This window comes from Lutra lutra, chromosome 6, assembly GCF_902655055.1.
Source record: "Lutra lutra chromosome 6, mLutLut1.2, whole genome shotgun sequence".
NCBI classification, from domain to species: Eukaryota; Metazoa; Chordata; class Mammalia; order Carnivora; family Mustelidae; genus Lutra; species Lutra lutra.
This window is the reverse complement of record NC_062283.1, coordinates 132,299,184-132,322,575: the sequence shown is the minus strand read 5'-3', so window position 1 is coordinate 132,322,575 and position 23,392 is coordinate 132,299,184. Positions and strand designations below refer to the sequence as shown.

General features: G+C 39.2%; 2 protein-coding genes across 3 annotated transcripts in view; one reads left to right on the top strand and one right to left on the bottom strand.

Annotated features, from left to right (window-relative positions):
- The window catches only part of RPF2 (ribosome production factor 2 homolog), a 43,890-nt gene extending 26,008 nt beyond the window's left edge, over window positions 1-17,882 (bottom strand). Inside the window, exons 1-6 of one of the 2 annotated variants that reach the window (XM_047733664.1) lie at window positions 17,761-17,882; window positions 15,674-15,806; window positions 12,560-12,597; window positions 7,356-7,395; window positions 2,866-2,947; window positions 1,945-2,021 (exon numbers count right to left, since the gene is read on the bottom strand). In XM_047733664.1, the coding sequence (XP_047589620.1) occupies window positions 1,945-2,021; window positions 2,866-2,947; window positions 7,356-7,395; window positions 12,560-12,597; window positions 15,674-15,806; window positions 17,761-17,783 (393 nt within the window). In that variant the 5' untranslated portion in view covers window positions 17,784-17,882. The remainder of the gene's footprint in view (window positions 1-1,944; window positions 2,022-2,865; window positions 2,948-7,355; window positions 7,396-12,559; window positions 12,598-15,673; window positions 15,807-17,760) is intronic. The other variant, XM_047733665.1, reaches the window with a different exon arrangement.
- Window positions 17,883-17,967: 85 nt separating this feature from the next.
- LOC125102425 (nascent polypeptide-associated complex subunit alpha) lies at window positions 17,968-20,845 on the top strand. The gene is made up of 2 exons (XM_047733668.1): window positions 17,968-17,983; window positions 20,046-20,845. The coding sequence occupies exon 2, from the start codon at window positions 20,080-20,082 to the stop codon at window positions 20,725-20,727; it is 648 nt and encodes a 215-aa protein (XP_047589624.1). The 5' UTR covers window positions 17,968-17,983; window positions 20,046-20,079; the 3' UTR covers window positions 20,728-20,845.
- The last annotated feature ends 2,547 nt before the right edge of the window (window positions 20,846-23,392 follow it).

The window sequence follows — 23,392 nt, the reverse complement described above, 5'->3', positions numbered from 1 at the left end:
TTTCACATATTACCTCATTTGATACTGTTATACCTATTTAATTTTTTAAAGATTTATGTATGTATTTTAGAGAGGGAGAGAGTAAGAGCAGGGTGAGAGGCAGAGGGAAAGGATCTCAAGCTAACTCCCTGCTGAGCACAGAAGCCAACAAGGCTTGATCTCACAATCCTCGGATCATGACCTGAGCAGAAATCAAGAGTCAAACACTGACTGAATAAGCCATCCAGGTGCCCCCGATATTGTTTTATCTGTTTAATACTTGACTGTAAGTGAAGGTCAAGACTTGTCCCATTACAAGCCATCTAAATGGCCAACACAAGCCACAAGCCAAATGTTCTGCCTCGAAATCCAGTCTCGGGCCACTGTTCTACCTTGTACCCGGTACCCAGGGAAGCTACTGTAGCTAAGTCCGGATCTGGTAAGAGCCTTTTTCAAACCCACACAAAACTTGGGAAGGCACATCATATATTTTACAATTCTTTCAACTATACCACTGGTGACTCTCAAAGACCCATAAACTAAGAACAATTATGTAACTGTCCATTACAAACTTCAATATGATTCTTTCAATGTTTGATTATACTATTTACTATATGTATGACTCCAGATCACCAATAAAGTCCCTCTGGATCCTGCTCTCCAACTCTACACAACAGAGAAAGTAATTTCAGGATTACATAGGGTAGCCATGAAGTCTAAATAAAATAACTATTTGATGGAATATTTGATGGAACAGATTAAGCCAGAAACAGAATTCTGAAGGAGAAGAAGCCCAATCTGGACACAAGAATGGAATTAGGACAGTTTTCTTGCCTTTCTATTTTAGAATCCCATTCAAACAAAGGAGACACAAAGATGAAAGTCCTAAAGGGAAGGGCTGAACCAGCATTTTGGTGGCCAGCAGCCTAAACGCTGTAGGGTCACCTAGAGCATCCTAGGTTTAGAACGGGGTTCACTTTGAAAACTCTGATACTGAGGTGCCTGGGTGGCTCAGTCAGTTAAAAATCTGCCTTCCGGGGCGCCTGGGTGGCTTAGTGGTTAAAGCCTCTGCCTTCGGCTCAGGTCATGATCCCAGGGTCCTGGGATCGAGTCCCGCATTCGGGCTCTCTGCTCAGCGGGGAGCCTGCCTCCTCCTCCTCCTCTCTCTCTCTGCCTACTTGTGATCTGTCAAATAAATTAAAAAAAAAAAATATATATATATATATATAAAAAAAAAAAATCTGCCTTCCAATCAGGTCATGATCCCAGGGTCCTGGGATCAAGCCCCACATTGGGCTCCTTGCTCAGTGGGGAGCCTGCTTCTCCCTCTGCCTCTCCCCCAATCCCCACTTGTGCTCTCTCTCACTCACCCTCTCTCTCAAATAAATAAAATCTTTAAAAAGAAAGAAAGAAAGAAAGAAAGAAAGCAAGCAAACTCTTGGTATTTCTGAGGTTCCATAAAATAGGTGCTATGACAATTCAGAGGGAGAGGATAGCATTTAAACTATGGGCCCAGACAAGAGTTAATAATCACTCTGTAGTCTAACTGCCAGAAGATCCACCTTTGTGTTATATGCGGTACGACTTCTTTTTAAAGTAAAGTAAAATTTGCTTTTATCTCAGAGAACACCAGGATAAAAATAAAGTTCTTTCTCTTTAAACTACAAAACTGTAACAGTACTCTTCACCACAAGATGTCACTATTGCCCAAGAGCAATAATACAAAATGCCCTTTTTTTTCTTTTTTTGAAGATTTTATTTATTTGACAGACAGAGATCACAAGTAGACAGAGAGGCGGGCAGAGAGAGAGAAAGGGAAGTAGGCTCCCCGCCGAACAGAGAGCCCGATGCGGGGCTCGAACCCAGGACTCTGGGATCATGACCTGAGCCAAAGACAGAGGCTTAACCCACTGAGCCACCCAGGCGTCCCCAAAATGCCTTTTATTTTTATGCTTAGTATCTTACCTTAATATCTTTCAGAGAGACAAATTTCTCAATACCCAATTCAATCATATCCAGCACATGATAGTCATACATACGACCTAGAAGGAAAATACATTTTCTTTTAAGTATTTATTTTTCCCAAACAGCCATCTTATATGTACCCACTTATCTGCACGTTCAAAGTGTTAGTCTCTGTCTCTTTTTTCCTCTCATACCCCACCAAACATGTCCCCTCTTTCTTAAACTTTCAACTCTACCTAGAACAGATTGTTGCAATCCTGGCCCTGGAAGAATCTTGGAAATTTAGCCAAACTCCCTTATTTTATATAAGAGGAAATAAAGGCTCACAGAAGGAAAAGGACTTGCCTACACCAGTGACCATGCCAGACCAAGTGCAATACTTACAAGGGAAGGGTTCATTTATGTGGTAGGTATGCTACTTTGTGTTTTTCTCCTCTAACACTGATTTAAGGTACATGTATTTTACAGTAGGAAAATATCTGCAACTTTAGGTAAAGTGATATTTACATGCCTATTGTTTACCTGCAATCTGGTGGATAAAAAAGTTTATTCAAAATCACAAGGAAAATTTTTTTAAAAACTAGCTTAGAGCTTACTTGATACTCCTGAATCCTCAACACCATCAATTAACCTGAGTCACAAAACTGACTCTGTAAATAACAATATTAGAAAGTAAGTGACTGGGGCGCCTGGGTGGCTCAGATGGTTAAGCATCCGCCTTGTGCTCGGGTCATGATCCTGGAGGCCCAGGATCAGGGTCCCCGCTGGGTGGGGAGTCTACTTCTCCCTCTCCCTTTGCCCCTCCCTTTGCTCCTCCTCCTTCTCACTCTCTCTCTCCCTCCCTCCTTCTTGCGCACTCCCTACCTCAAATAAATAAATAAAAATCTTAAAAAAGAAAAGAAGTAAGTAAATGGTATTTACCTATTACTAGATTATTTGGCCGCTTCTTATTATGGGAGCCAAACATAAATAAAGAGCAATCTGACTTCTTTGAAAAGAATTCCTGTAAAACCAAAAAAACCTCTAATTAATGCATTAATATAAGCACTTTAAGAATCTGAACTTTAAAAAAAGTAATGAATACTTAATGAACTAGATAGGAATAAGCAGAGAGAAAGGGACTTTATTTCTAGCTTTTTACTACAATTTTCTGATTCGGGTGTACCTAAGGAAAAGAAATAAGTTCAGGACTAAAATGTGCTGGCTGCTTGGGTGGCTCAGTCATTAAGCATCTACCTTCAGCTCAGGTCATGGTCCCAGGGTCCTAGGATCGAACCCCACGAACCCCACATCCGGCTCCCTGCTCAGCAGGAAGCCTGTGTCTCACTCTCCCATTCCCCCTGCTTGTGTTCCCTCTCTTGCTGTCTCTCTGTCAAATAAAGAAAATCTTTAAAAAAAAAAAAAAAAAGACTAAAAACATGCTGAAGTTTAGATTACTAAATAAAATGAGAGTATTTATTCTCAGCTATGCAGTTTTGGAACAGCACACAGAGTATTTCATTTACTGAACAAAGGCCTTTATTCACTAGACATTACTACTACCATCAATGGTACATCTTACCATCCATTTAAAATACATATGAATAGGGCCATCTGGGTGGCTCAGTTGGTTAAGCCCACAACTGTTTTTTTAAAGATTTGAGAGAGAGAGCACGTGCACAAGTATGGGCCAGGCGAGGAAGGAGAGGGAGAAGCAGACTCCCTGCTGAGAGCAGAGCTCAACTCCGGACTCAATCCCAGGACCCTGAGATCAAGACCTGAGCCAAAGGCAGCAGCCGCTTAACCAACTGAGTCACCCAGGGACCTCTAAGCCTCCAATTCTTGATTTCAGCTCAGGTCATGATCTCATGGTTGTGGGATCAAGCCCTGTGTTGAACTCTGTGCTCTGCAGAATGTGGGCACAGAGCCTACTTTAAAAAAAAAAAAAAATTTTTTTAAGTGTCCAAAGAAATGAAAATGCTTTCTTAAAATGTTTTTTTTTTTACATTCTCTTACTATGACTAACACCCCAAAGCTATCCATAAACTACCTTTCACATATATATAGTACTCATTTCTGTTGTTGTTCTACATAAAAAGTCTACCTTTTGTTAAAATTCTAAAGCAAGCATAGTCAAATTATCTGCAAAAGGCCATAGAGTAACTATTTTTAGGCCTTTTATAAAGAAACCCTTTAAAAAAAAAAAAAAAGAAAGAAATCCTTTAAAAATACAAAATCAGGGTGCCTGAGTGGCTTAGTCGATTAACCGTCTGCCTTCAGCTCAGATCATGATTCCAGGGTTCTGGGATCGAGTCCCACATTTGCCTCTGCCTCTCTGTCTCTCAGGAATAAATAAGTAAAATCTTTTTTTTTTTTTAATTTTAAAATTAAAAAAAAAATAAAAATACAAAGATCATTCTTAGTTTATGGGTCTCACAGAAACAGGGATTTAACCCACAGGAGGTATATTTGCTAACTCTTGTTCTAATGCACAGTTCCAAAATTATAGTATAAGAAATGTGCTTGGAAAAAAAAAAAAAAGTCCTACTGGGAGGATATATAGTCAGGAGGAGGAATTCAACCACATTTCCAACTTGGCCACTGTTTCCACAGCCATTTTGAGCTCTACTAGTCTGAGATTTTCTACATCCAATGAAATATCTCCTGTCTCTGGAGATGGACTATCCAAGAGAGGAAAGGCACAATATCAAGCGTAAGAAAAACCATCATATCAAAATAGGATTGAAAAAGAAGTACAGGGGCGCCTGGGTGGCTCAGTGGGTTAAGCCGCTGCCTTCGGCTCAGGTCATGATCTCAGGTCCTGGGTTCGAGCCCCACATCGGGCTTTCTGCTCAGCAGGGAGCCTGCTTCCTCCTCTCTGTCTGCCTCTCTGTTTACTTGTGATTTCTCTCTGTCAAATAAATAAATAAAATCTTTAAAAAAAAAAAAGAAAAGAAAAGAAAAAGAAGTACAGAGGGATGCCTGGGTGGCTCAGGTGGTTAAGCATTTGCCTTCGGATCAGGTCATTGTCCCAGGGTCCTGGGGTTGGGCTCCACATCAGGCTCCCTGCTCAATGAGGAGTCTTGTTCCTCCCTTGGCTCCTTCCCCCCACCTCACTCATTGTTCTCTCTCTCCTTCTCAAATAAAATCTTTTTTTAAAAAATTTTTAAAGGGGTACCTGGGTGGCTCAGTTGGTTAAGTGTCTGCCTTTAGCTCAGGTCATGATCCCAGAGTCCTGGGATCAAGCACCGCATCAGGCTCCTTGCTCAGTGGGGAGTCTGCTTCTCCCCCTGCCCCTCCCCCTACTCACGCTATCTCCCTCTCCCTCTCTCTCTCTCTCTCAAATAAAATCTTTAAAAAACAATTTTTAAAAACACTAAATACTGATTTTTCTAAATATGTTATAATCTTCAATGCAGTTAGTTGCTACATTAGGAGAAGTTCAATTTTAGTTTTCTAATTAATTACTGAAATTCTACTGAAAAGTTCTTTCTTTTAAATTCACTGAGAGGGGCGCCTGGGTGGCTCAGTAGGTTAAGCCTCTGCTTTCAGCTCAGGTCATGATCTCAGGGTCCTGGGATCCAGCCCCCCATCGGGCTCTCTGCTCAGCTGAGAGCCTGCTTTCCCCCCATCTCTCTGCCTGCCTCTCTGCCTGCTTTTGATCTCTGTCAAATAAATAAATAAATAAAATCTTTTATAATTAATTAATTAATTCACTAAGAGAGCTGGGTGGCTCAGAGAGTTAAGCATCTGGGTCTTGATTTCACCTCAGATCATGATCTCAGGATTCCAGGATCAAGCCCCGTGTTGGGCACCGCTCAGTTAGCGGGGAATCTGCTTAGGGATTCTCTCCATCTCCTTCTGCTCTTTCCCCGCTGCTCATGTGCACAGACACGCATGTTCTCTTTCACTCTAAAATAAATAAATCTTTAAAAAATAAATTCACTAACTAAAAGGGAAAAACAAGTACTGGTGTTCCCCTCAATAGAACATAATTCCATTCCAATTTTTTTTTTCCAGTATCTTTTAATCTTTTTTTTTTTTTTAAATAAGGTCTACACCCAAGGTGGTGCTTAAACTCAAAACCCAGAGATCAAGAGCCACATACTATACTGACTGAGCCAGCCAGGCATCCCCCATTCTGAGTTTTTTAAAGTCAATTTATTTATCTATTTATTTATCTATTTATTAAAGATTTTATTTATTTATTTGACAGAGAGAGACACAGTGAGAAAGGGAACACAAGCAGGAGGACTAGGAGAAGGAAAGCAGGCTTCCAATTCCCACCAAGCAGGGAGCCCAATGCAGGACTTGATCCCAGGATGCTGGGATCATGACCAGAGCCTAAGGCAGAGGATTAACAACTGAGCCACTAGATGCCCCTTTTTAAGCTGATTTAGTTTAAACCACTTATTTTCTTAAGATTTTTAGAAAAAAAAAATATATATATATACCATCACATACCCAAAGTCCATTCAACATTCTCCAATTACTAAATACCATCCTTTATCTTCTGATTTCATTCACTAGCCTTTTTCATTTAGTTTAGTTGCCAATACACTCAACTAGGGATTTGATTAGTAAAGCAACTGACAATTGTTAGAAACAATTCAGGTAGCATTCCTTGTTCTAAAATTACTCAAAGAAAGAAGTCGGATTTTTAAAAATCAAACATGCTTTATAAGAAGACTTATAGAGGCGCCTGGGTGGCTTAGTGGGTTAAAGCCTCTGCCTTCAGCTCAGGTCATGATCTCAGGGTCTTTGGATTGAGCCCCACATGGGGCTTTCTGCTCAGCGGGGAGCCTGCTTACCACGCGCCCCCCCCCCCCCCCGCCTGCCTCTCTGCCTAGTTTTGATCTCTGTCTGTCAAATAAATAAATTTTTAAAATAAATAAATAAATAAAATTAAAAAAATAAAAAGACTTATAACAAGCTTCCTCTGGATAATCTATTAATTATGCATATAAAATATAATTCAGCTTTTAAAAATTCTGTCAATATACTTGCAAGCAGTGAATGATACTGGTCATAGTGAGATACAAGATCTATAGTTATATTTTGAAAATATAAAGGTTCTTATTTCAAAATAATAAATAAATGTCTTATTTCCCTTCTACTCCACATTAAAATTCCCTCATATAGGATGATTTCTAATTCAGAAACATCACAGATTAGAAGTACTCAAAGAGTACAATTAGTCTGAGTAATCATTTACATATTCTCTTAAATCAGAAAGATTCTTGGGGTGCCTGGGTGGCAGAGTCAGTTAAGTGACAGATTCTTAGTTTCGGCTGAGGTAGTGATCTCAGGGTCTGAGTCTGTATGGAGTCTGCTTAAGATTCTCTCTCCTTCACCCTTTGCCCCTCCCCTCCCTGCGTGCACGCTCTCTCTCTAAATAAACTAAAAAGAAAAAAAAAGATTCTTGTACTCACCAATGACGTCTGATCCTCAAATGGTCTTGTAATGTTTTTCCTAAGAATATTTTTAAAAGGTGACCTTAATTTTAACAATATTAATAGCAATTCACCCATAACAATTAAGTAATATATTAAATAAGGATAACTTTATATTCAGATAATCAAAAATAAAGCTGGAGGGATAGTCATTCATTCAAATATATATTTAGTGCCTATTATGTGCCAGGCACTGTTGTAAGAGCTAAGGATCCTAGAAAACAATCAAGATCCTTGCTTTCCTTGCTTTCATGGAGCCCACATTCTAGTGGGAAAATAAAAATTTCAATAATAAATGCAGTGATGAAAATAAAATAGGGTATTCTATTAGTATGAAGAGTAGAAAATGACTATTTGAGCTGAGATAATGAATAAGTCATTGAAAAATTCTGAGGCTAAGAGTATTCAAGGAAGAAGGAACAAAATAAACAAAGATCCTGAGATGGAAACAAGCTTAAACTATTCAAGAAATGGAAAGAAGGCAAGTGTCACTGAAGCTTAGTGTGCAAAGGGAAAATGGTGGGGCATGAGGTCAACGATGAGGACATGGCCCAGATTATGTAGGGCCTTGTTGTTCAAGGTAAGTAATGTAGATATTAACAGAGTAATGGGAAGAACTGAAGAGTTTCAGGCAGGAGTGGTAACACTGGACTCAAATTCTTTTTAATTTTTTTTTTAAAGATTTTTATTTATTTATTTGACAGACAGAGATCACAAGTAGGCAGAGAGGCAGGCGGGGGGGGGGGGAGCAGGCTCCCCGCTGAGCAGAGAGCCCGATGCGGGGCTTGATCCCAGGACCCTGAGATCATGACCTGAGCCGAAGGCAGAGGCTTTAACCCACTGAGCCACCCAGGCGCCCCTCAAATTCTCTTTTTAAAGGACTGCTCTGTGCACTATGTAAGAATGTAATATAGTATGGTGAAACTGAAAAGAGTTAGTAAGAAGCTATTGCAATAATCCAGAAGGGAAAGAAAAAAATGGTGCACTGGATTAGGAACATTAGTAGTAGAGCTGGAGAAGCAGTGGGCAAAACATGCCATCTTTCTTTCTTTTTTTTTTTTTTTAAGATTTTATTTATTTATTTGACAGAGAGAGAGAGATCACAAACAGGCAGAGAGGCAGGCAGAGGGGGAGAGGGAGGAAGGCTCCCTGCTGAGCAGAGAGCTCGACACAGGGCTCAATCCCAGGACCCTGAGATCATGACCTGAGCCGAAAGCAGAGGCTTAACCCACTGAGCCACCCAGGTGCCCAAAACATGCTATCTTTCATGCAAAAGGGAAAGAAATACAAATAAATATTTGTCTTTGTTTAAATATACATAAACAAATTCTGGTAAAATATGTAAGAAACTAATGAGAGGGGGTTGTTCTAGGAAGAGTGTTTATATTTTCACTTATAATTTCTGATTTCTAATTATGTAAATGAAGTTTCTATAAAATAGCTCATAATTTTTATGAACCAAAATCTATATACAACATGATCTCAATTTTGCTTAAAGAATAAAATAGGGACTCCTGGGTGGCTCTGTTGGTTGAACAGCCCACTCTGGATTTTGGCTCAGATCATGATCTCAGGGTCCTGGAATTAAGCCCCACCTCCCGCTCTATGCTCAATGGGGAGTCTAAGGATTCTCTCTCTCTCCCTCTGCTCCACCCCCCTTCACACACTTATTTTTAAAATAAATAAATCTTTAAAAAAAAAAGAATAAAATAAATGTGAAAGTGTGAAATGTGTGTGAAAATGGGTGAAGGGGAGTGGGAGATACAGGCTTCCCATTATGGAACCAATAAGTCATGGGAATAAAAGATACAGTATAAGGAATATAGTCAGTATCATAATAGTGACAGCAGATAGCTACAGTTCTAGTAAGCAGAGCATACTGTACAGACTTATCAAATCACTATGTTTTACACTTGGAACTAATGTAACATTGTGTGTCAACTATACTCAAAAAATATATATATACATACAGGGGAAAAATATGTCAGAATGTACATAGTGATTATTTACTCCATTATCCATTATCCCGATTATCTAAGAGAAATACGTACTACCTTCATAGTCAGTAAAAAAAAAAAAAAGAATATTACTTTTAATGATGCAAGGCAAACAGAACAAGAAAAATTATTGCAGCATTTATGGTTAATAGCTAACTGTAATTCACAAATAAGCAAATATGGCCTGTTGGAAACACAGAAAATTCAAATTAAACAAAGTATGATTTTCACTTCTTAAAAATATAAACCAAAGAAGGTAATGGTCCATGGAACTTGTATATTACACTCTGCCAAAAGGACAATCTTTTCAAAAAGCAATGTAATTAATATGCACTACTGAGAGGAGGAATCTCATTTAAGAACTAATTCAAAAGGATAATTCATGGGACGCCTGGGTGGCTCAGTTGGTTAGGCAGCTGCCTTCGGCTCAGGTCATGATCCCGGGGTCCTGGGATCAAGTCCCGCATTGGGCTCCTTGCTTGGCAGGGAGCCTGCTTCTCCCTCTGCCTCTGCCTGACACTCTGTCTGCCTCTGCTCCCACGTACTCTCTCTCTCTCTCTCTCTCTCTGGCAAATAAATAAAATCTTAAAAAAAAAAAAAAAGAAAAAAAAAGGATAATTCATTTGTGTAAAATGGCCATTTTGGCATTATTTATAACAGCAAAAAAGGAAAACCTAAATTCCCCCAAATTAAGTTACAAGTAAGTTTTAATATAACCATTTAATAGGCATTATACTAGCCATGAAAATAATATCTAAAGGATCACCTATCAATAGAAAAACATTTATAATAAGAGAAAGGCTTGATGGGGCGCCTGGGTGGCTCAGTGGGTTAAGCCGCTGCCTTCGGCTCAGGTCATGATCCCAGGTCCTGGGTTCGAGCCCCACATCGGGCTTTCTGCTCAGCAGGGAGCCTGCTTCCTCCTCTCTCTCTGCCTGCCTCTCTGCTTACTTGTGATTTCTCTCTGTCAAATAAATAAATAAAAATCTTTAATAAAAAAAAAAAAAAAAAAAAAAGAGAAAGGCTTGATATAAAATTTAATGTATGGCAACAACACAGAAAATTTTTAGGTATTTTGGTAATGAAAGAAAACAGACTCCAAGGGCTACCTGTTGTATGATTCCATTTATGTGACATTCAGAAAAAGGAAAAACTTTAAGTATGAAAAGCAGTTCATTGGTCAAAGGGGTAGGGGAGGGGTGGACTACAAGCACACACTGCACAAAGGTTCACGATGATGGAACTATCTGTATCACGAACTGTAGTGCCAGACACAATTCAATGCATTTCTCAAAACCCACAAAACTGTACACCACAAAGAGTAAATTTTACACACGTAAATTAAAACCACCACCAGGATGTGGAGAAAAACCCAAAACAGAATACAAACTGTAATAAACAACCCTAATTGTCGTTTGAAGGAGTAACAATCACATTAAAGAGGCAGAAAAAAACCAAACCTGTATTAGATTGGGGACCAGTATTTGAACTGGATATTCTAAAGCTACAGACAGAAAAATTACACACACATTCTGAACTCTAGTTAATTTGTTTCTTATAGGACGAGAAATTCTGCAACTATGTATGTATTAGAATCACACAATTAAATAAATATGTATACTATCAATAATGAAAGCCAGGTTTCTTGAGTCCAGAACAGAAAAGTTACAAGTAAGGAAGTGAGTAAAGAAGAAAGGCTGGAATGAGGTCTGTGGCACTGGGCTGGAACTGGAAGTATCAGTATGAATGCATGATTTTTAGTATCGATAATAACTGAGGGTCTTTAAAATATATAAATATAAATTTAGATGTGCATGCATGCATAGATTAATATGCATAATACATATTTTAAGCTCTGTCTGCTGAAGGGATCTAGAGACAATGACACTCCCATAGCAACAGAGCATACTTAGTGCCCAGATCCTTGTTTCTAAATTATCCAATGTATGTCTCCAATATATGGAAACAGGGCTCCATACAGAAGGGGCTGATTCCAGGGCTGTTGTAAGGAAAAATAAAAGATGAGCATGAGGCATCCTGTGGCGCCAGAAAGGAAGTACTCAAACACCTGCTGAAAAAGCACAGGTACCAACCTGAAAGAGACCCCAGTGGCCAAAGGCAGAATTTGAGCAACAAAATAATGATAGCATTGGATTTTTAAGTCCAAAGAATATAATAAATATCTGTAAGTCCACACTAACATAAATGAGCAATTCAACAGAGGAAGAGAGAGAGATTTTCCTCACAAAACTCCAATTAATAAATGAAGAAGGAATGAGGAAGATAGAAACCACCAGCAGAACACCAGAGTAATCAAATCTGTAGACAAATCCACTGATGGGTGCCAAAATGAGTAAGTAAAATGTAAGGAGAAAGAGGACTATCTGCATAATCTTTGCAGAGTCTCAAAGTATTTCCTCCAAATATTTATTAATTACAAAGGGAAAAACAGTAAATTTATAGTGGAGAAACCAAGGAGACACCACTTTAACTGAGGTTAATGCTCCCAGCATTAATACATCCTGTACTCCCTGGTATGATTTATGGAGAAAAGCACATCACTTTTGTGATATTCCAGCCAAAAATGCGTAAGTCTCAATCTACTCATGAGAAACTGACAACAAATCCAAAGTGAGGGACATTTACAAAATAATTAACAAGTACTCATCGAAAGTGTCAAAGTCATCAAAAAAGGAAAGACTGGGGAACTGTCACAAATGGGAGAGTACGGAGACATGACAACTAAATGCAATGTAGGATCCTGGAAGAGAAAAAGGATATTACTGGAAAAACTGGTACAACCAAATCACGTCTACAGTCCAGTTAACATTATTGTACCAATGTTAATCTCTTACTTTTGGTAACTATACTATGGTTATGTATGATGCAACATTAAGAGAAACTGGGTGAAGGTTATGAAAAATCTACAAATTTCTGCAACTCTTCTCTAAGTCCATAATTACTTCAAAATAATACATATATGCTAAAATTACAACTATGTGAGTATTCAATACAAACGAAAACACACAGGAAAAAAATAAATTTTAAAAATACTAATAGCTATATATATGTAAGGAACCGTCATGTTTTTTAAACAAAATACTTTTCTAAATTTCCCATAATGTAATTGTTTGTTACTTTTATAATAGAACAATGTAAGTCAAAATAAAACAAGTCATTACTTACTTTTTATACAGAACGCCATATGGTTTTTTCAGGGCATACTGTAAAACATAATTTATAGCTTTCAAAACAAATTACATTCTGAAAAGCAGATGGAAAAATTAAATTGCATTGTATCCATCATTACACAAGATTACCTGGTCCCTGAATCCTATTCTGATGTCTCCTGCCTGGCTCCCTTTTAATCACCTACTAAAACCTGCAACATAAGTTCAATAACCTAACTTAGACTGGACTTTCTTAATCTAAAGTTTCTAGGCCCTTTCAAAAATCTATCCAACGTATAGGATTCCTTTCATTTCTTTAGAGTCTACTGATTCCAAACTATTTGAGAGTAGAAAGAAAACATAAAAATAAATCCTATCAGAAAAGGCTGACAGAGTTGAAATAATGCTGTCTGGAGATAAGAGAACGGAGAAAGAATGCCTGTAATACCAGAATTCTAGTCGGCAGTTTAAACACAGCCCTTTAAAAAATTCCTGTCATTCGACCCTCTTTTCATTTTTTTTTTTAGTTCTTTCCACTCATTCACTAATAATCACTTGTTCCCTATATGGTTAGTTCTGCTCTACCATAAGGAATAACAAAGATCTAAGGCCTTCCCTTGCATTAGGGGAAAGGGTAAATGAAAACAATGAAAAGAAAAATGATCACTCATCAACAATCAGAGCTGATGAACAAAGGAAATTCAGCAATAAAACCTATCTTTTTAAGTACTAAAACTTTTTTTAAAGTTTATTTATTTGCTTTATTAATCTCTACAGCCAAAGTGGGACTCAAACTCGTGAATGTCTTCCGAAGGAGCCAGCCAGGTACCCCTTCAGTACTAAAACTTTTAATAATTCTTGACCAAATGTTTCCCTGCCTTGGTGTAATGCACATGACCACAGTGACAACTCAGGAATCATCAATATAAATATTAAACTACCGCAATTACCTGTAATATTGTGCTATTCTTAGAGCTTACTTAAATACAGGGCCAGGATCCTACCAACACAATGACACTGAGACAGAAAGGATGAGCATCTTTTAAAGTTTTTTTCTTTTAAAGATTTTATTTATTTGACAGACAGAAATCACAAATAGGCAGAGAGGCAGGCAGAGAGAGGAAGAAGCAGGCTCCCTGCTGAGCAGAGAGCCCGATGCAGGGCTTGATCCCAGGACCCTGGAATCATCACCTGAGCCAAAGGCTCAGGCACCCTAGATGAGCATCTTTTAAGACATTTAGATATCTGGACTACTGTATTTAACAAGCAAGCATAGAGAGTTTAGTCAAATTTTAAAATCTATTCAATTACTTAGTTGATTTAACTCAAAGAAACTATCTGCTATATTTAGGGCCTAAATATTCAACCACCAGGTAGGTATCTCCATAGACTATGCCTTTCATTCACTGATTAAACATTTACTGAGCATATACTATGTGCCACACACTGGGCTAAACATCAGACTACAGAGGCAGAAAAAAACATAAAGCTTTTATCATCACACTTATATTATAGATCCTAAACTGAACACACCACCTCTGTCCAAACCTGCTATAGCTGGTAAGTCTCTTGTCATTAGCACTCATCAAGAATCCAACCCAGTGGGCGCCTGGGTGGCTCAGTGGGTTAAGCCGCTGCCTTCGGCTCAGGTCGTGATCTCAGGGTCCTGGGATCGAGTCCCGCATCGGGCTCTCTGCTCAGCAGGGAGCCTGCTTCCCTCTCTCTCTCTCTCTGCCTGCCTCTCTGCCTACTTGTGATCTCTCTCTCTGTCAAATAAATAAATAAATAAATAAATAAAAACTTAAAAAAAAAAAAAAAAAAGAATCCAACCCAGAAACCATGCCTAAACCCTTCTACACCCAACATCTAGTCTCTCTGATCATCTCTCATTTTCACCAGCACTACTACACTCCAGATACTCGTTACCTGCCTCACAACAATGGCAGAATTAGTTTCCCGTATTTGCTCTCAATTTTCTCTGGTCAAACCGATTAAAGGAGCTGATCATGTCTGTCACCTCCAATCTTTCGATGGTTCCTTAGAGCTTTCCGAACAAAGCTCAAACTCCATGTTACTATCTGATCTCTGTCTGTTCTTCTACCTCCAGTGAGCCCATTTCCCCTTTAGCCATCCACAATTATCTACAGTTCCCCAAATGCAACACGCTCCTTCACATTCCCTTTTGCACAAGTATTGTCATCAGCCTTGGAAGACTTCCTCCTCTCCCTCCTCTCCTCCTACTTGCTGTGACTCCTCCTTCAAAATGAAGTTTAAGTGTCTCCTCTGGGAAGCCCACTCTGTACATGGCTACCCTTATGGGATTTTAGCTCTGCCTCCCAGCCTACCCTGCCCATGCCTCCAACACAGCACTTAATTCACAATGCTATAAAGCCTTACTTGCCTGTCTCTCTTTTTAAGCTCCCTGAAGGGATAGATGTGTCTTACGTAACTATTAACCCTCAGCACCTAGCATAGTACTTGGTATTGCTGAAGGAATCGACAGTAATATGCAGTTACTTCACTTTACAAACTAGCTATTTCCTTAAATGCAAGTAAACCAAATTCTAGTAATTGAAACCAGCTGAAATTTACTAAGGGACCTACAGTAGCTGCTTTAAGGAAAACCAGTGGTTAATGGCTTGCCAAGGCAAATAACCTCCAACCTGAGCCTAAGGCTAGCAGTTCTTAAGGCAAAGCAAACTTATCCATGTATTTCTGCAGCAGCCTAAACAGGCATGCAGAAAAGGTCCTAAAATAATTTCAATACCATTTGAAAAATAAGTGTGCAGGGGTGCCTGGCTGGCTCAGTTGGTAGAGCATGCAACTTATGATCTCAGGGTTGTAAGCTCGAACTTCACAGTGGGTGTAAAGATTACTTAAAAACAAAATCTTTTTTAAAAATTAAAAAATAAGGGGCACCTGGGTGGCTCAGTGGGTTAAGTCTCTGCCTTTGGCTCAGGTCATAATCCCAGAGTCCTGGGATCGAGCCCCGCATCGGGTTCTCTACTCAGCGGGGAGCCTGCTTCTCCCTCTCCCTGCCTCTCTGCCTACTTGTGATCTCTGTCTGTCAAATAAATAAAATTTTTTAAAAAAATAAAAATAAAAAATAAAGGTATACACATATACATACCACATCTTTAAGTACTTGTGTCACCATGGAATTTGCATTTCCCCCTTTAATCAGCATAGCATTTTTAATATTTTCACTGAGTTTCGGTTCCCTCTTCTCAAGGAATCTCTTGGCTCTTTTCGTTTTGGGCTTTCTGTTCAGAAAATCAAAATTCATACAACTTAAAAAGTCTTGCTCATAGTACGAAACCATGACTTGGTAAACGTGCAAATTCTTAAAAACCAACAGTTATTACATAACATTTATCAGTTAGGATTCCACCATTAACCAAAATCTCACTTTTTAGGAAGATAATAGTAAAAGGTGTTCAGTTATTACTATAAAGTAAATTAATTTTATTAGCTTTTAATTTTTTAAGAGGCTTTCATTTTTTTAATATCCCCAGCATTCTTTTATTACTGCTTTTTTCTAAATCTTTATTTTAAAAAAAGACTCAATGAATATTGTTGCTATTTTTATTCCATTATTTTTTCTTCAGTCTAAAGCAAGCAGTATTCTTACCCTAACACAAAGAATTGCACACCAACTAGTGATCAATCTGTGGACAGTTACTAAACACAGATAGATAATTATTAACTGCCATATCTTTCATCCAGGTTTAAGACCACAACGCCCACCAGGACATATACCCTATCCCACTCCAACATCACAGCTGAGAAAGTCAGATATTATTGCCACCAACGGGAGATAGTAATGACTGACAATTTTACAGAGTCACTCTATTAAGGCTTATCTTCACCAAAATCCCAAAACACCGGTAAAATTATTATCTTCATTTTTGAGACCAGGAAGGTAATGTGGCCAAGGTCACACAACTTACAAGTAGGCCAATCTTCAAAATGAGTTAGATTTAAAAACTCATCTAGACCAACAACTCTGCAAAATATGAAGGGAAAACAAATTCATTATTCTGATTTTATGATGTGATAGCAGGAGCAGAATGTTTTTGTACATTTCTGTTCAGAAAAAGGGCTTCACTTCTGCTTCCGCTATATATTGCTTTTCCGACAGTTCTCTGCCATCTACTGCAAGAATTCCTCCTCTCTTAAGTACTATGACCTTCCATCCTCTTTTCAGTCCTATGGACACTTTGGGCAGGAAAAGAAAAATAGAATATACACATACTCAACTTATCATGCAGAGTCTAAAAATTCTCCTCCAGATAAAATGTCAATCAATATAAAGCTTCCCATCATTTATTATTTGATAAAGGTACACATTTGTTAAATCAAATTAAGAAATATTTAGTATGTCTATACTAAAAAAAAAAAAAAAGTGCTCTATGCTTTATATTCCATGTGGTTTGTCACTTCTCACTAGCCTGCAACTAATATAAATAACATCGTTTATGTTTGTTCCCCAATCAGATCATCTTACTCATCTTTGCAGTTCCCGTACCTGAAGGAATATATAGCAGATGCGCAAAAATCTCTGAATTAATGACTAAAAGAACTTTTTATTTTGATTGGCTGTTAACCCAGGCAAATCTCAAGAAATAACAGCAGGACTATTTAGGAGACCAATAAATATTTTCTGAACGCATTTAAAACATCACCTCAAGAAAAAGAAAAAGCTAAGAACATTCTACATGCTGTAGCAAAGGCTTTACATACATTCTCCCCGATAATCCTCACAATTTTATAAAGTACGATTATTACGAACGCTATTTTACAAAGTAAACTGAGGTTTAGGGGGGTTATATGGCCCAAAATCACAAAGCGTTGCGAACGCGCCCGGATTGTCACCTACACCTGTCAGATTCCGAGGCCTAGTGCTGGTGACCGCTCATTCCCTCACACTTCTTGAGAAGCCCAGTGCGTCTCTCACTGGCCAAGCTAAAAGGGACCAACGTCTCCGAGCTACCACCTGGCTACTCCCACAAGTGGACTTCCGAGCTCTCAGTCTCCCGCCGAGCGGCACCAACAGAGGGAGACCCAGGCTACTGGATACACTGACCCACTGCAGGCCCCACTTACAGGGTGGGAGGAACGAGGGGAAACCAGGCGGAGCGGAGACTTTTTCACTCCTCCGCACTACAGGAGTCCCACTCTCCAACGTCCCCCAAAGAGAGGACCCAGCGCACTTACACAATTCGATCCAAAGCGTCCATGGCTACCGCAACATGAACCCGAGGAACGCACGTGTGCCTCCCGGTCTCGCGAGATAGGCCCGTGCTCTGGGACAGGCGGAAACGGAACTTGCGCTTGACGCCACTTCCTGGGACCGCCATGTTGGCAGCGCCTCGCCATTGCCGCGTTTTCTTGGTTACAGATTTTTGCCTTGTCTCTTGGCCGGAAGTTAACACTCTAGGTAATACTGCCTTTACCAGCTTGATGGACATGGCTGTGTGTATACCCGGAATAAGACATTCAGGGACCTTAGGGCGCCTGGGTGGCTCAGTGGGTTAAAGCCTCTGCCTTCAGCTCAGGTCATGGTCCCGGGGTCCTGGGATCGAGCCCCGCATCGGGCTCTCTGCTCAGCGGGGAGCCTGCTTCCCCCTCTCTCTGTGCCTGCCTCTCTGCCTACTTGTGATCTCTCTCTCTCTCTCTCTGTTAAATAAATAAATGAAATCTTTAAAAAAAAAAAAAAAAAAGACATTCGGGGACCAGATGTTATTCTGGGAATCTCCCAAAATGCTAAATGTCATAGTAGCATGCTTTCTGTATGAAGAATAAGGATCATAGTTACAGTTACAGATTCTATCAGATTCTTTTTTCATGAAAGTAAAACATTTCCAATGCCCCATTTGAAACTTTTAGGGTTTGTAGTGTTGAAATGTTTTGCAAATATACAGCAGTGACATAGACTAATCCTTCCTCGTGGGAAATTTATGTTGTTTTAAGTTACCCATGAAAGTAAAACACTTAAAATGCTATATGTATTATATTTCCTGAACTTTCTGTACTGAATCTCAATGACATTAGATCAGAATACTATAATCATATTTTAATGACTAGAGTTCATTGTGCATTAAATTGGGCAAGAAAAATTTTATTTTCACTGATACTATTTTCACCCGTGTAACAGAAATTTACAGGTTCTAATCTCTTAGTTTGTGAATCCTACCCATTCTTTTTTTTTCTTTTTTAAAATTTTTATTAATCCTACCTATTCTTAACATTACCAATTATATGCAGTGACTCCACAGTTGTAGTTTCTTAAAAGGAAAATTAAAACAAGTTGGTGTTCTGTTTTTTTTTTTTTTTTCTTTTTTCCAAAGAAGTAAAATAACATAAAGATGTCAGTAGGGGGGCGCCTTGGTGGCTCAGTGGGTTAAAGCCTCTGCCTTCAGCTCAGGTCATGATCCCAGGGTCGTGGGATCGAGCCCCGCATCGGGCTCTCTGCTCAGCGGGGAGCCTGCTTCCTCCTCTCTCTCTGCCTGCCTCTCTGACTACTTTGTAATCTCTGTCTACCAAATAAATAAATAAAATCTTTAAGAAAAAAAAAAAAAGATGTCAGTAGGGCTGCATTCCCCTGGAAGCTCCAGGGGAGAAACTGTTTCTTTGCCTTTTCCAACTTCTAGAAGCTGTCTGCATTCCTTGGTATTCCTCCATCTTAAAAAGGCATCGCTTGAACTTCTGTTCCCATTGTCACATCTTTCTGACTCTGATACTCCTGAATCCTTCTTATAAGAGCCTTGTAAAAACAGGTGGCCCACCAAGATAATCCACAATCATCCCCCATTACAAGATCCTTAACTTAATCATAGAGCAAAATCCCTTTGGCCAGATAAGGTAACATATTCACAGATCCCTAAGTTTAGGACACGGACATCTTTCCAGGGCAGCACTATTCTATCAACAAGTCCCAATTTCTCCACTCTTTAGCAAAATTTGCTTAACTTTATCCATCCTTTTTTATTAAGCCATCCCTGGGTGTGAAGTGGTTTTCATTTGTATTTCCCTGAGGGCAAACGATGTTGAAATCTTTTCATGGGCTCACTGGCCATTTATATGTATACCTTCATTAGGAAAATGTTTATTAAAATTACTTGCTCAGTTTTAAAGTTGTGTTGTCTTTTTATCGTGGATTATATGTAAATTCTTTTTTTTTTAAGATTTTATTTATTTATTTGACAGACACAGCCTACCACAAGTAGGCAGGGAGGCAGGCAGAGAGAGAGAGGAGGAAGCAGGCTCCCCGCTGAGCAGAGAGCCCTATGCGGGGCTCGATCCCAGGACTCTGGGATCATGACCTGAGCCAAAGGCAGAGGCTTTAACCCACTGAGCCACCCAGGTGCCCCTATACGTAAATTCTTTACACATTCTAGACATGAGACCCTTTTCTGTTATACAACTTGCAAATATTTTCTCCCACTGAGTGTCTTCTCATTTTCTAGATAGTGTTTTTTTTTTAAATTTTATTTATTTAGGCCGCCATCTTGGTTCCGCGTCCCCCGCACAAAAATGCCTGGTGAAGCCACAGAAACCGTCCCTGCTACAGAGCAGGAGTTGCCACAGCCCCAAGCTGAGACAGGGTCTGGAACAGAATCTGACAGTGATGAATCAGTACCAGAGCTTGAGGAACAGGATTCCACACAGGCAACCACACAGCAAGCCCAGCTGGCAGCAGCCGCTGAAATTGACGAAGAACCAGTCAGTAAAGCAAAACAGAGCCGGAGTGAAAAGAAGGCACGGAAGGCTATGTCCAAACTGGGTCTTCGACAGGTTACAGGGGTTACAAGAGTCACTATCCGGAAATCTAAGAATATCCTCTTTGTCATCACAAAACCAGATGTCTACAAGAGCCCAGCTTCAGATACCTACATAGTTTTTGGGGAAGCCAAGATCGAGGATTTATCTCAGCAAGCACAACTGGCAGCTGCTGAGAAATTCAAAGTTCAAGGTGAAGCTGTCTCAAACATTCAAGAAAACACACAGACTCCAACTGTACAAGAGGAGAGTGAAGAGGAAGAGGTTGATGAAACCGGTGTAGAGGTTAAGGACATAGAATTGGTCATGTCACAAGCAAATGTGTCAAGAGCAAAGGCAGTCCGAGCCCTGAAGAACAACAGTAATGACATTGTAAATGCTATTATGGAATTAACAATGTAACCATCTGAAAACGAGGACTTTTTTTTGGTGTTTCAAAAGAATAACTGCAGCTTGGTTTGAAATTTGTACTGTTTCTATCATTAATAAAGTTATGGCTTCTTGTTGGATGAAAAAAAAATTTATTTATTTATTTGACAGACAGAAATCACAAGTAGGCAGAGAGGCAGGCAGAGAGAGAGAGAGGAAGGGAAGCAGGCTCCCTGTCAAGGAGAGCCTGACTCAGGGTTCGATCCCAGGATATTCTATTGCTGTATGAAGTAGCCTATAGATATCCCCTATGTCCAGTTGACTGATGGAGTTGCTGATTTTCTTGTTGATTTTCTGCCTACTGGATCTGCCCATTTCTGACAGAGTTGCTGAAGTCCCCAACTATTAGAGGACTCATCTATATCTCCTTGAAATTCTATCAGTTTTTGCCTCAAGTATTTCAACACTTTCATTGTTAGACACACACATTAATGACTGTTATGTCTTCTTGGAGAATTGACCACCTTATCAATACATAATGCCCCCCTTTATCCCTGATAACTTTCCTTGATCTGAAGTTGGCTCTGTCTGAATTAATACAGCTACTCCTACTTTGTTTGGATTAGTGTTACAATGATATTGTTCTCCATCATTTTTAATCTTTATGTGTCTTTATATATAGTGTAGGTTTCATGTTGACAATAACTAGTTGGATCTTGTCTCCTGATCTACTCTGATAATCTCTGTTTTAGTTGGTGCATTTAGAGCACTGCAATTCAAAATTATTGCTGATATAGTAGGATTCTTATCTATCAGGTATATTAGTTTTCTATTTGTTGCCCTTGTTCTTTATTGGTATTTTGTAATAAAGGTTTTATTTATTTGACAGACAGAGATCACAAGTAGGCAGAGAGCCAGGCAGAGAGAGGGGGCTGGGGAAGCAGGCTCCCCACTGAGCAGAGAACCCGATGTGGTGCTCGATCCCAGGGCCCTGAGATCATGACCTAAGCCAAAGGCAGAGGCTTAACCCACTGAGCCACTCAGGTGCCCTCTTTATTGGTATTTTTGTCTTCTATTATTTTTCTGTCTTTTTTGGGCTTCTAGAATATTTTTAAATTTTTAGAAGATTTTGTTTATCTATCTATCTATCTATTTATTTTAGAGAGACTGACAGAGAGTGGTAGGGGGAGGAGCAGTAAGAGAGGAACAAGCAGACTCCTTGCCGAGCATGGAGTCCAGTGGGGGGCTGAATCCCATGCCCTGAGGGACACAGGAGTGTAAGAATTAGAGATGTGATGACAGAACCAGGTGAGAGAGAAATCTGAAGATGTTACATTGGGGCCTCAAGCCAAGGAATTCTAGTAGCTGGAAAAGATAAGAAAATGGATTCTTCCCTGGAGTCTCCACAAGGAATGCAACCCTATCAACATCTTGATTTTAACCCCATAAAACTTAATCTTGGAAGTTGACTTCCAGAACGATAAATTTAATGTGTTTTAAGCCACTAAATGTGTAGTAATTTGTTATAGCAGCAATAGCAAACTAATACAATCACCAAATGGGAGCATGGAATATGAATAGAAAATAAGAGTTTATAAAAACATGATAGTGAAAGAACTCTTATGTTGGATATGAGCAAACTAGGACTTTTGCTATCTTGACATCCTTATTCATGATACGCAATTATGGGTACATTAAACCCAAAACAAAGTACCAGTTGTCCCACCCCCAAAAAAGAAAAAAAAATTAAGATTTTATTCATTTACTCATGTGAGAGAGGGGAGAGAGGAAGTGAGAGAGGCAGAGGCAGAAGTAGGCTCCCCATGGAACAGGCAGCCCAACATGGGAATCGATCCCAGGACCCTGGAATCATGACCTGAACCAAAGTCAGAGGCTTAACTAACTGAGCCACCCAGTTGCCCAAAAGAAAATTTTAAAAGAAAAAATATACATAGCGGTATCTAGAAACCACAGAACCCTTTTTGTTTAAAAAAAAAAAAATTTGTAAAAAAAAAAATCATTTTGTAAAATGATAATTTAAAATTATCATTTAAATGACAACATGTGGTCATTAAGAAAGGTGTATATTCACTCTGTATTGAGTCAATAATGTGTACTTCTAGATAATTTTACAAAAAGGATTCTCTTGGGATCCCTGGGTGGCTCCACCAGTTAAGCATCTGCCTTCAGCTCAGGTCATGATCCTAGGGTCCTGGGATGAGCTCCACATCAGGCTCCCTGCTCAGCGGGGAGTCTGCTTCTCCCTCTGCCTGCCACTCCCTCTGCTTATGTTCTTTTCTCTCCCTCTCTCTCTCTACCCAATAAATAAAATCTTAAAACAAACAAACAACAACAACAACAAAAAACCCCAGGATTCTCTTATTCCATAAGAATATAATGGTGGAAGTCATAAAAGAGAGACAGCATACCCATTTTGAGAATCAATGACATTTCTGGAAGAAAATACTATGCATGCCTGACATATAATTAGGAAACTTGTGTGGTTTTGTATGGGAACAGAATGAAATGAAAACAGATTCTAAAAAATTATCAGCTGCTACTGAATAGCTAACCACATGATATCATCAATAATTTCACTCAGCTGGCCATATCTGTCAATAAATTGTTATGATCAACTATATAGTTTGTAATGAACAAGTGCCTGGATTTCCTAACATTTCCATAATGGCCTTAAGGA